The sequence below is a fragment of the Hyperoodon ampullatus genome (genome assembly GCF_949752795.1).
Source record: "Hyperoodon ampullatus genome assembly, chromosome: 1".
NCBI classification, from domain to species: Eukaryota; Metazoa; Chordata; class Mammalia; order Artiodactyla; family Ziphiidae; genus Hyperoodon; species Hyperoodon ampullatus.
In genome coordinates, this window is record NC_136914.1 from 215,924,620 (window position 1) to 215,942,778 (window position 18,159).

The 18,159-nt window shown below is 37.3% G+C and overlaps 1 protein-coding gene across 1 annotated transcript in view; it reads right to left on the bottom strand.

The window, feature by feature from the left end:
• PDZD8 (PDZ domain containing 8) overlaps positions 1-18,159 on the bottom strand; it is a gene marked incomplete at its 5' end in the record, with an annotated part of 84,532 nt that overhangs the window by 47,053 nt on the left and 19,320 nt on the right. The window contains one exon of the mRNA XM_079698083.1: positions 9,572-9,697. Coding sequence (XP_079554209.1) covers positions 9,572-9,697 — 126 coding nt within the window. The remainder of the gene's footprint in view (positions 1-9,571; positions 9,698-18,159) is intronic.

The window sequence follows — 18,159 nt, forward strand, 5'->3', positions numbered from 1 at the left end:
CAGAGAAGGAGCTTGGTGGTGTCACTCTCACTGCTGCTAGGGTACACAGCTACCTCTATAACAGCTTGCTGCAAAACAAAGGTTGAATGACATTTTCTCTTTTCAATTTCTGTAAAAGTAAAAATCCTCTTCAAATTTCTTTCAGTTAGCAAAAACAGGTACTAAAGTAGGTCTTTCATAAAGGTCAAGTGGTGTAAAGCAAACTTTCAAAAAGCAGGGGATACCTGTATGTGACCAACACTGATGATGTGGGCATAAATGGAAATATACTATTATGAGGTTCTTGTAATTCACCTTAAGTAACAATATTCTAAGTATATGGGATACATTAAAGATGCATACTCCAATTCTTAGAGTAACCATATACACAGTGTAAAACTATAGTTAGCAAGCCAATAAAGGAATTACAATGGAATACTAAAAAAGATTTGATTCACAAGACAGGAAGGATGAAAAGAAACAGAGGAGGGAAAAAAAAAACACGAGACAAAAAACAAATGGCAAAATGGCAGACCTAAAAACACAACCTCATCAATAACTACATTAAGTATAAGGGAACTAAACATGTCAATGAAAAGGCAGAGATTGTTATACACATAAAAGCAAGAGCCAACTGTTTATGACATATGATACAATTTAAATATAAAGACAGAAATAGATCGAAAGTAAAAGGTTGTTAAAAAAAAGATAGGGCTTCCCTGGTGGCGCAGTGGTTAAGAGTCCACCTGCTGATGCAGGGGACACGGGTTCGTGCCCTGGTCCAGGAAGATCCCACATGCCGTGGAGCGGCTGGGCCCGTGAGCCATGGCCGCTGAGCCTGCATGTCCGGAGCCTGTGCTCCGCAACGGGAGAGGCCACAACAGTGAGAGGCCCACGTACCGCAAAAAAAAAAAAAAAAAAAAAAAAAAAAAATATATATATATATATATATATATATATCTACCACACACACACACACACACACACACACCATGAAAATAATAAGAAATCTGTAGATGCTATATCAATATCAGATGAAATAAATATTAAGACAAGAAATATTATGAGACAAAGAGGGAAACTTCATAATGATAAAAGAGTCATTATGTCAAGAAGAAATATGAAACAGAAATGAAACTGAGTTATTTGTAGTGAGGGGGTGGACCTGGAGTCTGTCATACAGAGTGAAGTAAGTCAGAAAGAGAAAAACAAATACCGTATGCTAACACATATATATGGAATCTAAAAAAAACAGGTTCTGAAGAACCTAGGGACAGGACAGGAATAATGATGCAGATGTAGAGAATGGACCTGAGGACACGGGGAGGGGGACGGGTAAGTTGAGATGAAGTGAGAGAGTGGCATGGACTTATATATACTACCAAATGTAAAACAGATAGCTAGTGGGAAGCAACCGCATAGCACAGGGAGATCAGCTTGGTGCTTTGTGACCACCTAGAGGGGTGGGATAGGGAGGGTGGGAGGGAGACGTAAGAGGGAGGAGATATGGGGATATATGTATATGTATAGCTGATTCACTTTGTTATACAGCAGAAACTAACACACCATTGTAAAGCAATTATACTCCAATAAAGGTGTCAAAAAAAATGAAGAAATATGCACCTAATAACCAAATTACAAAAGAAGAGATAAATTAATAGTCATGGTTGAAGATTTAACACACTTCATTCACTAACTGACAGAACTAGATAAAAAACAACAACAACAGTAAAGAAGATCCAAATGATAGTACTGGCGGTCCTCACTTTGTGTTAACTGCATATCAGAATTGTGTCCCTGCTTTGCACTGTTCTGACATGCAAGGTTTTGGTTAACACAGTGCCAGGCTGAGTAAGGGCTGTCTGTAGATATTTTTGTAGTTTTGTGTCATAGAAGCATGTTAATGCTCTACATATGAAAAAACAGGAATCAATAAGGATAGAAAGGCAGGGGTGGGGGGAGACTGAAACTGAGAGCAAACTGAAACGAACCCAGCTACATTTCAAATGAACAACATAATCACACTAAAGGGGAAAAATTATTCTAATTTATGAATACAGTACATGACCACATGCCCTCAACGGGTAGGGTAGGGGAGAACTGCAAATAAATCCTGAATTCCTTTTAGTAAGTATGTTCTCTGTTCACGTAGGGACAAAGCAATTTCAAAACTATCTGAGATGTAGTATAGGATTGAGCAAATGAGTCAAAGTGCTGATGTTATTGGGAGTCAGGGCTCAAGGGACATAAAAATACAAAAGGGGGAAGAACCAAGGCGGGAAAGAACCAAGGCAAGGAACAACCCTATGAGGATGAAATAGAATTGGAAGTATCAGGTGAACTCATGATTTCTAAATTGTGTGTGTGTGTGTGTGTGTGTGTGTATGTTTACAAGTGTCTTCACATATATGTATTTCCTACTCTGCTCACTGAAGGGCCCTATGAATACATGAAGTAGCAATGAACATACCCAACACCCAGATCTTGATTCCTAATATCATTCTCTACTAAAAGGAACCAGGGCTTTTTGGAAAAATAGCTGATTCTAGGACTGTGATGGGGAAGATACAAAATGAACCTGGAACAGCTTGTTATATGTACCAGAAAGTAGTGAAGACCTAAAAAGAAGAAAAAAAGAAAAAAAAGAAGAAAGAAAAGAAGGAGGAGGACGGGGGTGGGGAGGAGGAGGGGGAGGGGGAGAAGAAGAAGAAAAGCAAAGAAAAAAACACAGGGTTATTTGAAGAGGCTCCTAGTGGTCATATATGAGATAACTTAGGCACCAAAATAATTAAGGATGGTAAAGAATTATAGTGATTGAAAAAAATAGGAATCCATGAGTCCATGCTGATGATAGATAATTATGGAATAAGGGAGAACTCTTGGTAATGAAAGAAGAATGTCAAGCGCTGTGGTTTTTCTGTATTTGTGTTAACATTTAAAAATTTTAAAAATGATGTATTTTTGGAACCCAGTAAAACAACTCTCTAAAAGGTGCTGAGAAAATAGAGGCTTTAGAACACTGTAAGTGTGACTCAGTGAAGAAATGACCTTAATTAGATCTTCTATCTATAATTAGGACAGACTATCCTAAATATACTGCTCTAGAGTACAGAACTCTCACACAACAGAACTTTATAGGCTTTGCCTTCACTGACTATAATCTTAAGTTTGTTTTCTAAAAAATATAACTGGTTGCTAAAACCAGGAAAAGAAAAGAGAGAAGAGAAGAGAAGGGAAAAGAGACCCATTACATTGTTCAATGTTTTTTACACAAAGATGTAGGGGACAAATCCCTCCTAGAATTTGAGGTCAGAATTTCTTTTCCCCTGAAAAACATGCACAGTTTATCAAGAAATAAAAACTAGGAACTCCACCAAGTTTCCTTTGCTGCCAGAAAACTGATCTTCTCTTCTCTACATGGTTGTTTTTGATCTAATTTATTTTCTATTTAACTGCACATGGGTATATTATTTTCTTTGCAAAATACCTAAAATCCTTTAGAAGATGGACTATAAATTATAAATTTAAAAATAATAATCTTAATATGATTGTAATACTAATAGATGCAGAAAAAGCTTTTGACAAAATTTAACACCCATTTATGATAAAAACTCTCCAGAAAATGGGCATAGAGGGAAACTACCTCAACATAATAAAGGCCATATACGACAAACCCACAGCAATCATCATACTCAATGGTGAAAAACTGAAAGCATGTCCACTAAGATCAGGAACAAGACAAGGATGTCCACTCTCCCCACTCTTATTCAACATAGTTTTGGAAGTCACGGCAATCAGAGAAGAAAAAGAAATGAAAGGAATCCAAATTGGAAAAGAAGAAGTAAAACTGTTACTGTTTGCAGATGACATGATACTATACATAGAAAATCCTAAAGATGCTACCAGAAAACTACTAGAACTAACCAATGGATTTGGTAAGGTTGCAGGATACAAAATTAATGCACAGAATCTCTGGCATTCCTATACACCAAGCAATGAAAAATCAGAAAGAGAAGTTAAGGAAACAATCCCATTTACCATCGCAACAAAAAGAATAAAATACCTAGGAATAAACCTGCTTAAGGAGGTGAAAGACTTGTACTCAGAAAACTATAAAACATTGATGAAAGAAATCAAAGATGATATAAACAGATGGAGAAATATACCATGTTCTTGGTTTGGAAGAATCAATATTGTGAAAATGACTATACTACCCAAAGCAATCTACAGATTCAGTGCAATCCCTTTCAAACTACCAATGGCATTCTTCACAGAATTAGAACAAAAAATTTTACAATTCATATGGAAACACAAAAGACCCCGAATAGCCAAAGCAATCTTGAGAAAGAAAAACGGAGTTGGAGGAATCAGGCTCCCCAACTTCAAACTATACCACAAAGCTACAGTAATCAAGACAGTATGGTACTGGCACAAAAACAGAAATATAGATCAATGGTACAGGATAGAATGCCCAGAGATAAACCCACGTACATATGGGCACCTAATTTACAACAAAGGAGGCAAGAACATACAATGGAGAAAAGACAGCCTCTTTCCCAGTGGTGCTGGGAAAACTGGACAGCTACATGTAAAAGGATGAAACTAGAACACTACCTAACACCATACACAAAAATAAACTCCAAAAGGATTAAAGACCTAAATGAAAGACTAGACACTATAAAATTCTTGGAGGAAAACACAGGAAAAACACTCTTTGACATAAAATACAGCAAGATCTTTTTTGACCCACCTTTCAGAGTAACGGAAATAAAAACAAAATAAACAAATGGGATTTAATTAAACTTAAAAGCTTTTGCACAGCAAAGGAAACCATAAACAAGACAAAAAGACAACCCTCAGAATGGGAGAAAATATTTGCAAATGAAACAACACACAAAGGATTAATCTCCAAAATATACAAACAGCTTATGGAGCTCAATACCAAAAAAACAAACAATCCAGTCCAAAAATGGGCAGAAGACCTAAATAGACATTTCACCAAGGAAGACATACAGATGGCCAAGAGGCACATGAAAAGCTGCTCAACATCACTAATTATTAGAGAAATAAATGCAAATCAGAACTACAATGAGGTTATCACCTCACTCTGGTCAGAATGGCCATTATCAAAAAATCTAGAAACAATAAATGCTGGAGAGGGTGTGGTGAAAAGGGAACCCTCCTGCACTGTTGGTGGGGATGTAAACTGATATAACCACTATGGAAAACAGTATGAAGGTTCCTTAAAAAACTAAAAATAGAACTACCATACGACCCACTACTGGGCATATACCCTGAGAAAACCATAATTCAAAAAGAGTCATGTACCACAATGTTCACTGCAGCACTATTTACAATAGCCAGGACATGGAAGCAACCTAAGTGTCCATTGACAGATGAATGGATAAAGAAGATGTGGCACATATATACAATGGAATATTAGCCATAAAAAGAAACAAAATTGAGTTATTTGTAGTGAGGTGGATGGACCCAGAGTCTGTCATACAGAGTGAAGTAAGTCAGAAAGAGAAAAACTAATACCGTATGCTAACGCATGTAATATGGAATCTAAAAAAAAAAAAAAAAAAAAAGGTACTGATGAACCTAGTTTCAGGGCAGGAAGAAAGATGTAGACACAGAGAATGGACCTGAGGACACGGGGTGAGAGGGAGAAGCTGGGGCATAGTGAGAGTAGCATCGACATATATACACTACCGAATGTAAAATAGTTAGCTAGTGGGAAGCAGCCGCGTAGCACAGGGAGATCAGCTCGGTGCTCTGCACGTGACCTAGAGGAGTGGGATAGGGAGGATGGAAGGGAGGCTCAAGAGGGAGAGGATATGGGGACATATGTATGCATATGGCTAATTCACTCTGGTGTACAAGAGAAACTAACACAGTATTGTGAAGCAATTATACGCCAATAAAGATCTATTAAAAAAATAAAAAGCTTAAAAAATAAACATTTATAAGAATATTAAGCTAAAACTATAACAATGACATTATAACAACCTATGACATTATAACAACCTGGACATGTTTAAATAGTGCTCGGTCAAGCAGGAGAAATGTGAATATGTATGCCTAAAGGCTAAGAACTCAAGAAACTTCAACTCATGACAGTAAGCTAATTCAAAACAACGTTATATACATACAAGTGGTCTATGGAAGTGTTCTAATCTTAATTGGTTTATGTGCTCTTAAAAATTTGATCATTCTAAAACTTTCCTCTATTTGTTTCAAATCTTCTCATATCACTAAGTGAAGTTGTCACGGTAAAAATATCTCAAGAGGTCTTAAGCCTTAAATTTCCAAAATTGAAATAAATGATAAGCATTTTTCTGTCCTTCCTCCAAAAAAGGGGGCACTGTTATTTGTTCTTCCATTTTCTCTAGAGTGTCATTTTCTTTCTGTTTTAGAGATTACAATAAACCCCACAAGATGAATTTATATTCAGAAGCAGGAAAAATGAAAATACTTAGATTACAGTAGTATCTCCTCTTTTGTTTGACTCTTACAAACTTGTAATCTATATGAATTGAGAGTTCTTTTTTTTCTACTAACAAAAATGTTCAGAAGAAAAACAACAATGTAAGAAAGATTTTAATAAGAATATGAGAAGAATAAAAAAGCAGGAATGAGTTGAAAATAGTAATTAGTAATTTATTCTCTCCTTCATTAACAATTTTAAGTAATCCTTAAACTGTGTGAATAACACATAGCACCACAACACTAAGTAACTTTACATGGTTGGGTTTATAAAGATAGTGACTAAAACACTATTGAGATAGTGTGCTTGTTCCCAAGATTAAGCTGTCACCTGGGGAAAGGTGCTGGCCTACAAGGACTAACATAAGAACATGAACTACTGTCCATGCTTTCTCCTTCAACTCTCCAGAAATACTGGTCTTTATTTTTATATTTTTTGACAAGGTGATACAGTCACAAAAATCGAACAGTATAAAAAAGGTTATAGTGAAAAGTTTGGCTCTCACCTTCACCCCTGTCCATCATCGTTAACCCAGTTCCCTCAACCTTTTCCCCATAAAAATTTTTATTGGTTTCTTGTATATTCTTTCAGAGATTCATTATACAGTTCCTTATTAAAATAAAATAGGATACATATACTTCACAAATTATAATGTTTTTCTTTGTATTATTTATCTCAATTCAACATGTCCTAAATAATGCCTGACTACACTCTCTCAATGCCTTCATGCAGTCTTGGGTTCAAGGTTGACCCAAGGTTTTAAGGGAGCAGTATCTCAAATAAAGCAAGAGAATGGTGAGCAAAGGAGACAACAACAGCTAGTGGTTAAAAAGCCGCAAACAGGGGGCTTCCCTGGTGGCGCAGTGGTTGAGAGTCTGCCTGCCGATGCAGGGGACACGGGTTTGTGCCCCAGTCCGGGAAGATCCCACATGCTGCGGAGCGGCTAGGCCCGTGAGCCATGGCCACTGAGCCTGCGTGTCCAGAGCCTGTGCTCCACAACGGGAGAGGCCACAACAGTGAGAGGCCCGCGTACTGCCAAAAAAAAAAAAAAAAAAAAAAAGCCGCAAACAACAGACATATAATTAATCCATAATCCCATCAGCAACACCAAGACAAAAGAACTAGTTTTTTAAAGTTCCTAGCACAGTACCTATTACACATCATATACACTGCATTAAATATCTGTTCAATGAATCAATCAATGAATCTTCTTCAAGGCTATCTTTGCAAGTTTGGGGATGGGCAGGTAAATAGGTAGGTAGGAATTAACAACAGGAGAGTCAAGAAATTTTGTACAAAGCTGCCTTTCAAATGTTTAGAAGTTGCTATGATTATTTTGGAAAAGGTAATCCAATGGTATGATGTTGATGCCTGTGAATCTATAAGAAAACTCACTGAAAGAAAGTATCAGTCCAAAATTTCCTCAGACACAGGCCACTTGAAAAACATCCTTCCAAATGATAAAATGACAAGCCCAAATTATAATTAGATATTTAATACTTATGCTTACCATAGCGTATTGGCTTAGCTACTTCAAATTCAGACTTATGTAGAGCCGTATTTTTATTGTATATATCATTTTACTGTACATTGAAGTCCCTTTTACAAAATTTACAGCATATTCAGTCTTTCTTTGATAAAAGAATTCCCTTTAAACTAGACTTTCTGACATAATCATACATAATATTGATTCACTCCAAGACTTAAAAAAATATTTAGCATATTATTAGTATACTCAAAATTAACCTATTAGCAAGGATACAGATATATCTGGTACAAAATAAAACCTTGGACTCAAGCACTTATTTTTTATTATGGGCTGAAAATAAAAATAGAGTGATTAAGCATCAAATAAGTGGTCACAGAAATGTAGCATAAGGATACTATATTTGTAGTTGGAATGATCAGGAGACACAGTAAGGAGGCAGCTTTTAAGGTGAAGCAAGAAAGGCTAGTCTCAAGGAACAGAAGATGGGGTAGGGCCTTCAGCCAGGAAAATAGTGGAGAGTCAACACAGGAGCTTGGTATGTTAAAATATCTAAGGCAGGGAATGGCAAACTATGGTCCATGGGCCAAATCCAGTCCACTGCTTGTTTTTATACGGCCTGTGGGCTACCAATGGTTTTCACATTTTTAAATGGCTGAAAAAAACAAATCAAAAGAACTTTATGACACATAAAAATTATAAAATTCATATAATAAAGTTTTACGGGCACACAGCCATGCCATGCCCATTCATTTACCTGTTGTCTATCTATGACTGCTTTCACAGTACAAGGCAGAGTTGAGTAGTTGCAACAGAAACCATGTGAATCACAAAGCCTAAAATATTTACTATCTGGGCCTTTAGAGAAAAAGTTTGCCAACCTCTTCTCTTAGGAAGGCCTATGTGGCTGAAGCACTGTGAGTGAGGGGCTGGGTGGAGAAAGAAACTAGAGAGGTAAAGAGGGGCATGCAAGCCATGAAAAAGATTTGGGTCTATATTCTAAGAGGAATGGGGAAGCCATTAGAGAATTTTAAGTAGGAAAGTGACAATCAGATATGCATTTTGAAAAGCTCATTCTGGTTGTCATAATGGTAACCCGTGTTAGGAGATAAGTAAGGAGGCTAATGTAGTAAGTAGTTCAAGCAAAGTATGAACATAGCTTAGACTATGGGGCTGGAAAAATAAAGAGGCTGGGCAAGATTATTTCTGAGATTCCCTTCCAGCTCTAAAATTTTAAGAATCACAGGAGTTTACAAGTCTGGTTTTGCAACTTTCCAGGGTATTTCCAATTATCAAAAACAGTTCTCAAAACTGTTATGCTATGAACAGCTTTCTAATAGGTAGTAAGAAATATGCCAACAGAGCATTATGTATCTAAAAAGCTTGGAAATTACTGCAGGATAAATGATCACCCCTGCCATTAGAATGCTTTCTAAAATATAGTTTGTATTTTTTATAAGTTGGAAAGGACTACTTTTATGAAATTTACAATTAAAGAATTTACAGATACTACAATATAAATTAACACAGCGGGGAATAAACACAAATACTGCTCAAGTACATTTTCAGTGTACTTTCTTTCCTATAATGTAGTAATGACAAAACAAAGAACATACCTGCTACATTCTAACAATGTAACTTTAAGGCGGCCTTCAGTAAGTGCCCATTGTTGTATATGGATATGCTCTTCATCATCTTCTTCGAATCCTTGCAAGGTGTGGAATGGGAAAAACGGCTTAAACCTGACAAAAGTAAAGATAAGTCTAAATTTCTGAATAATAAACACCACACTTTAAAGCGTAATAACAAAACCTACCTGTAGGAAAACAACACAAAACAAACATCTAATATTGCATGTGCCCTATAAAACCAGAGCTTACCACACTCCCCCATAACTGGCAGCAAACAGTGCCTTCTTGGTGGCACCCAGACTTCCTGGTTTTTTGGCATGCCCTCATTGACAAGGCAGGACAAATAGAACAAAGGAAAAGAAAATCTAGAAGCCACCAGTGGGCCCTGAAACTTGGGTGGGACAGGAGAGAGATTCTTTCTGGACCAGATGGGAAGAGTGTTCCTACAATAAAAGATCAAAATTCAGAATGCAATGTTCCATGGAAACAATAAAATTGGATAGCAATTAGTACTAGATAATGATAAATAATAACAACAACAACAATTAACAGCAGCAAAGGTATTTATCAGAGATGTTTACTATTTGCCAGGCAGTGTGCTAAGAGCTTTACATGCTTTATATTATCTTATTCAATGCTCAAAATCCTGAGTGGGCAATATGATTAGCTTCCCACTCCAGGGTCTAACCCTGACACTCCAGGTCAGGGTTAGAAAGGTTAAAGAATTTGTTCAACATTACACAGTGAGTGGCATAACCAGAATTCAAGCTAGCTTGACTAGTTGACTACGTAACACTTCAGTTACCTATGAACTATTCAGGTCTTTACATGCTCATTGTTAATACTCTTGGGTTTTATGTAGAAGCTTGTGGTGAGTTATAAACTGTAAGCTTTAAAAACTTTAATTTGAAACATAATTCATACTCTTCCATTAAAGCAAAGGACAAAGAAAATGAGAAAATTGGGCTTGAGGGCCTATAGTTTTCAACTAACCCTACATGCTGTCACTAGCCATGACATCTGTCTGCTCAAAAGCTTTAATGCCTTCTCACTAACCACACACGGTATAAACGACAGTCAAAAGTTCTTGGTTTCATATTCAAGGTCTACCACAATTAATCTTTCCAATGGTATTTTTCCTTATTAGAAACCTTCCAATCTAGGAAGTGTAGTCACCTCATGTACCCAGAAGATGCCATGCATATTGCTGCTTTCAAGCCTTTTGTACCAACTGGAGGTTTCCCCTATTCCTCAAAGCCTACCCAAACCCTAAACACTTTCTATAATCAGCTTTAGGTCCTACATCACAGCAGACCACACGCACTGCTTTCACTCTTCTTTATCTTGCAGTCATTTAAATTGCTGGGCACCTATGCCTTGAAATCTCAAATGTGACCTGGTTTCACAATTATCTTTACCCCTCACACACACTATCAGGACTGAAGTATGTATTGATGTGATTTATAAAAATCCAACATGAAAAATGAAACAAACATTTAGAAAATATGAATAGCCCACAACAATTTATACTGAAAGATACTGATAGAGAGGGAGAAATACTATTTTACAGTTTCCCAATGAACAGGATTAAAGAAAAAATTCTTAGGGAAAGATAAGGAGGTATACAGACAATGCTCAGTGCTTTTCTCTTGCTTCTGAAAACAGATGGAAAACAGAAAGCCCCTTTAGTTTCCTAATTTCCATTGAAATCATTTGATTCAGACAGACTGGCACCAAATTTTTGAGAGGAAAAAAAGCAACTACATTTATCATGTTAATACGATGTTGTAGCTGAGTGTTTTTAATAAACAAGCCTTATGGCTCCTGAAGAACATATAACTGTCACTCTATTAAAAAAAATCACAAAAAGCACTACATACACTAGCAACTTTGAATATAATAATCCAAGTTTGCTAAATCACAGCTGCTCTGTGAATCAACTTTTCTTGTGAAGTATAAAGCTAAAATTTGATTTAAAAATTTCTCACAGGTGTGTGACTTCAATGTTATAAGTAGTAAAGTCTAATTTGGGTTTATTAATACTTCTAGGGGGTTTGCTAAAAGGATTTATGCACAAAAATAAACTAAAATCAGAAAAAAATGTATTCCATTTTAAAATAACACACTAAACAGTGGGATAGAGCTACTTGTTCAACACCCTCTCATCATACACAAAAATAAACTCAAAATGGCTTAAAGACTTAAACATAAGACATGATACCATAAAACTCCTAGAAGAGAACATAGGCAAAACATTCTCCGACATAAATCATACCAATGTTTTCACAGGTCAGTATTCCAAGGCAATAGAAATAAAAGTGAAAATAAACAAATGGGACCTAACCAAACTTACAAGCTTTTGCACAGCAAAGGAAACCATAAACAAAACAAAAAGATAACCTATAGAATGGAAGAAAACATTTGCAAACGATGCGACCGACAAGGGCTTAATTTCCAAAATTTACAAACAGCACATACAACTCAACAACAAAAACGAAAACAACCCAATCAAAAAATGGGCAAAAGTTCTAAAGAGACATTTCTCCAAAGAAGAAATGCAGATGGCCAATAGGCATATGAAAGGATGCTCAACACTGCTAATTATTAGAGAAATGCAAATCAAAATTACAATTAGGTACCACCTCACACTGGTCAGAATGACCATCATTAAAAAGTCTACAAGTAACAAATGCTGGGGAGGCTGTGGAGAAAAGGGAACCCTCCTACCCTGTTGATGGGAATGTAAGTTGGTGCAGCCACTGTGGGAAACAGTATGGAGGTTCCTCAGAAAACTAAAAATAGAATTACCATATGATCCAGCAATCCCACTCCTGGGCATATATCCAGACAAAACTATAATTCAAAAAAAATACATGCACCCTTATGTTCATAGTAGCACTATTCACAATAGCCAAGACATGGAAACAACCTAAATGTCCATTGACAGACGAATGGATAAAGATGTGCTAAATATATACAATGGAATACTACTCAGCCATAAAAAAGAACAAAATAATGCCATTTGCAGCAACATGGATGCAACTAGAAATTATCATACTAACTGAAGTAAGTCCGAAAGAGAAAGACAGATACCATATGATATAACTTATATGTGGAATCTAAAATATGACACAAAAAATGAACCTATCTATGAAACAGAAACAGAACCATGGACATAGAGAACAGACTGGTGGTTGTCAAGGGGGAGAGGGTTGGGGGAGGTATGGAGTTGGAGGTTGGGGTTAGCAGATGTAAGTTTTTATATATAGAATGGATAAACAACAAGGTCTTACTGCAGAGCACAGGGAACTATATTCAATATCCTGTGATAAACCATAATGGAAAGGAATGTCTATGCGTATAACTGAGTCACTCTGCTGCACAGCAGTAATTAACACAACATTGTAAAACAACTATACGTCAATAAAACAAAACAAAAGCTATTTGTTCAGCAAGCTACTAAACAGAAACCACACATTCACAAAGAACACTTGGTTTTCAAAACTTTTAGTCCAAGTCTTTAAATAGCCCAAACTCATAAAGGAATCCAAACAATGAAGTAGGCCACTTCTATCCCTTCCTTTTATCTTCCCATCATACCACAAAATCCTTCCCTCATTAGCCTATATCTCCTGTGAACCTATCAACTTAAAAATGTCACTGTTTTCTCACTCAAGTTCCCCTTCTTTCTCTTTCTTGAGTCCCCTCACTCAAACCTTCTTTTACAAGCTATCTGTACTTCCTCTTGTAGAAAACTTTAAAAACCAACCTGGGAAGATGGACTTTTATAATGACAGCATGAGACACTCCACTGACCTGCTGCTCCCAGTGAAAATGGTGAAATTATTAAAACAAATATTAAAGCCTCTGGATATGGTCCTAAGGGCAAACAAAGAAACCTCCATTCAAGAAAACCTACAGAAATATGGTAAGAAAGGTGAGAGTCTGTGGTGTTGGAGCCAAGATTGCTCAGCAGGGAAGAGATTCCACTCTGGACTGCTGAAGCGAAGAACACAGGCTGCCTCACTTCCCCAGCACACTGTCAGAGGGCTTTCTTCCTGGTTAAGAGCAGGGCATCAATGTTTCTCATCTGGCCCTCGAACACCTATTACTAGGCTAAGTTCTGGGAAAGAATGGTCAAGAAGTTGGGAGCTCCTTTCTTTGACCAAGTTCCCACTTGAGAAACAGAGACTCTACTTTGGGCATAGCACACTAAGAATACTGAGGCCTTGACTGTCCTTGCCCTGGCTCATGAAACAGTGGTTCTATGCCAAGAGAGGCAAGCCAAGAGAACCTTAGGCTGCTACCACCCCTCATCCCACCTCCATCTAGTGTCCAACAGCTAGAGTGGGGCTGTCACTCACAGAGAAGCTTGCCATTGTCCCCAACCCTAGCTCCAGAGCCCTGGCTCAAAGATTTTGCTGAGGGAGAAGGAGAGGGAAAGGCAGAACATAAAACAGCTCCTAAACTCTTCCCACACTTTGATTGGATTTGTGTGTAGAACAATGTCCCAGGGCATTGTTGAAAACAAAAGGTACAACGTCAGAGATTTAACACTCCACTATAATGATCCAGGCAAATCACTAAAACACAAATAAATAAGTAATAAATCCTGGGAGGGGGAACCAGTATCCAGAGTTACTACAATATGTTATCTAAAATATTTGGTTTCCAACAAAAATTATGAGGCATATAAAGAAACAGGAAAGCATGATCCATAAAGCAGAAAGAAAGCAGTCAACACAAACTGCCAGTTAAAGTGACCAGGTATTGGACTTAAGAGAAAAAGACTTCAAAATAGCCCTTACAAATATGTTCACAAAAAAATTTTTAAAGCATGATTAAAGAAGTAAAGGGAGGTATTATGACAATGTCACATCAAATATATAATATCAATAGATATAAGAATAATTTTTTAAAAAAACAAGTGGAAATTCTGGAGTTGAAAAATACAATAGGGACTTCCCTGGGGCACAGTGGTTAAGAATCCACCTGCCAACGCAGGGGACACAGGTTCGATCCCTGATCCGGGAAGATCCCACATGCTGCAGAGCAACTAAGCTCGTGTGCCACAACTACTGAGCCCGTGCACCACAACTACTGAAGCCTGCGCACCTAGAGCCCGTGCTCTGCAACAAGAGAAGCCACCGCAATGAGAAGTCTGCGCACCACAACGAAGAGTAGCACCCGCTCACCGCAACTAGAGAAAGCCCGTGTACAGCAACAAAGACCCAAAGTGGCCAAAAAAAAAAAAAAGTACAATGCAATTTTGAAGTTCACCAAAAGGGTTCTGAATAGTAGATATGAACTGTCATAAGAAAAAAAAAAGTAGTGAATTCAAAGACAGAGCAACAGAGGTTACGTAAGCCAAAGAACAGAGGAAAAAAAATGAAGAAAAATAAACTGAGCCTTAGAGAAATGATACCATTAAGTATACCAACATACACATAAAGGGAGTGCCAGCAGGAGGGGAGGGGAGAAGAGAGGGAAGAGCAGAAAAAATATTCAAATAGAGGTAGGTAGCTAGTAAGCCCCAAAGCCACAAATTATGTGATTTCATTCATATGAAAATCCAGAATAGAGAAATCTACAGAGACAGAAAGTAATCAGTGGTTGCTTAGGTTTGGGGGTGGTAGGTAGGCTAGGAGGATGATGGGTTGAGGGTATGGGGTTTTGTTTTTGAGGTGATAAAAATGTTCTAAAATGACTGTGGTAATAGTTGTAATATATCTGTGAATGTACTAAAAACCACTGAATTGTAGGTTTAAAAAGGTGAATTATACAGAGTATGAATTATATCTCAATAAAGCTACTTTAAAAAAAATTTAACCCAGTTGCCCAGAGATAATTGCTCTTGTCATTGTTTTGGTATGTAAATGTTTAGTTAGAATTATCTGATTAAAGAAACAAAACCACAAATGACACAGCTCCATTAAAATAACTTAAAGCCCCTTTTAAGGCTTACGAAAAACAAAGATTTGTTGAAAGGCTACCATACCAGGTACTGACTGTATAAAGCATTTATTTGCTCACTTAATCCCCCCAAACCAGGCATTAGCACACTGTACATAAGGAAACAGTCCTAGAGGTCTAACAAACACTATACACTGGAGCCAAAATTGGAACCTATATTAGTTTCCTAGCACTGCCACAACAGAATATCACAGACTGGGTGGCTTAAAAAACAGAAACTTATTTTCTCACAGTGGAAGTCTAAGATCAAGGTGCCAAGAGGGCTGGTTTCTGGTAAAACCTCTCTCCTTGCTTACAGACAGCCACCTTCTTGTTGTATCCTCTCATGACTTTTTTCTCTGCACACATACTCCTGGTATCTCTTCCTTTTCTTTTAAGGACACCAGTCCTATTGGATTAGAGCTCCATCCTTATGACCTCATTTAACTTAAATTACCTCCTTAAAGGTCCTATAACCTCAAATACAGTTACACTGAGGGTTAGGGCTTCAACACTTTGGGGGATACAATTTGTCCATAAAGGAACTCAAATATAACTCTGGAGCCTGGTCCATAGTTCCAGAGGCTGATTTGATTACCGACCTGTTTTCTGCTGGAATACATGCTCTAAACCTGGTCTGAAGTTATCTGACGAGGATGGTCATGGTTTCACGTATATTACTGTGCTTAATCCTCACTCACAATAACATGGTGAGGCACGGTTGCAAACCATTTCCCCACTTCACACAACAGGTGCAGAGAGAACAAAGAGCCTTGCTGCAGATTGAATACTTTATTAAAAAGTTACATGAAGATATATGCCAGCAAAATGAGGGCCTAAAGCAAGAAAGAAGAAAGTGATCCAGAAAATAGTGGATCCAAGTCAAGAAGGCAATGATGTCCCAAACCCAGATGACAGAGGTCTGGCAAACCAAGAGAGAAGTCCAATTTGGGGAAGGTGATGAGAACTCCAAGAAGGAGATCTCCAGGAAATAGGGAATGAATAGAAGAGGCAGAAGACATGAGAAGAGGTTCATTTTTCAATTAAATCTTGAAGATTTGGTTAAGGCAACTTGGTAAGAGAATAAAAAAGAATTCAAACTTGACTCTAGGAACGTAGTGCTTTAATGGCACAAAGATTTTGAAACTGGAATATAGAAAAGGAAGCATAAACTTGCATATTAGGCAGCTCTGCAATAAAAAAAATTGTATAGACCTAACAATAACATAAATATTTCAATCAAGGAAGATTTGTCTGAACATAAATATTATTATATATAAATAAGGATGTAGTTCAATGAATGAATTGAAAATAGTGACATAACTAGATTGGGAAAAGACAGAAGGGAAGGTGAGAGAGGATATCACTTAGCTAAATCTTCATCTATCTTAGCAGGAAGTCAATCAGTAGAAAATATCTAAAGTCGCTGAATCAAGACAGCTGTATGACTTTGTTGAGCAAGATATAGGTAACGTCATAATTAATTACTATAGCTAACATTTACTGAGTATTTACCACATAATAAAAGTTATTACATTTATTGGGCTTCCCTGGTGGCGCAGTGGTTGAGAGTCTGCCTGCCGATGCAGGGGACACGGGTTCGAGCCCTGGTCTGGGAGGATCCCACATGCCGCAGAGCAACTAGGCCCGTGAGCCACAACTGCTGAGCCTGCGCGTCTGGAGCTTGTGCTCTGCAACAGGAGAGGCCGCGATGGTGGGAGGCCCGCGCACCGCGATGAAGAGTGGTCCCCACTTGCCACAACTAGGGGAAGCCCTCGCACAGAAACGAAGACCCAACACAGCAAAAATAAATAAATAAACTCCTACCCACAACATCTAAAAAAAAAAACAAAGAAAAATCTCCCCCTTATAAAAAAAGTTATTACATTTATTAATTCTCACAATTCTGTGAGATAGGTACTATAATTAATCTCCATTTTGTAGATGAGGAAATTGAGACACAGGTTAAATAACTTGCTCAAGGTTACACAGTAAGTAGTGAAGCCAAGAAAAGAATCTAAGCAGTCTGGCTTCAAAACCTGTGTTATTAATCACCGCCTCTTAAAAGTTGTTAAAAATAGAAATAGTACTTATGGTTGCTTCTGAGGAGTGTGACCTAGGGGAGGAAAGTAGAGGGTTTAGGGAAGTAATTGTTGATTTTAATTCTAAGTCCTTCTGTTATATTTGATTTTTAAATTATGTATATTAACTCAAATGAAAAGACAGATAATATCAAATGTTGAAAGGATGTGAAACTGCTAGTGTGCCATAACTATTTTGAAAACTGTGTGGCAATTATCTGCTACACAGGGATAGATGCTTAACCTATGACCCAGCAATCCTAGATATCCAATAGAAATATGCATAAATGTTCACCAAAAAACATGTATAAGAATATTCATAACAGCAATATCCAACTGTCCATCAACAATAGAAGGGATAAATTGAGGTACATGTGGAAGACGCCACAGCAAATATAATAAACAAAGTACATCAATACACAATAACATGGATTAATCTCACAAACATACTGCTGAGTCAAAGAAGCTAGAAAAACGATGTGTAAACACTATGGCTCAATTTATGTACAGTTAAGAAACAGGCACCTCCCTGCCCCACAC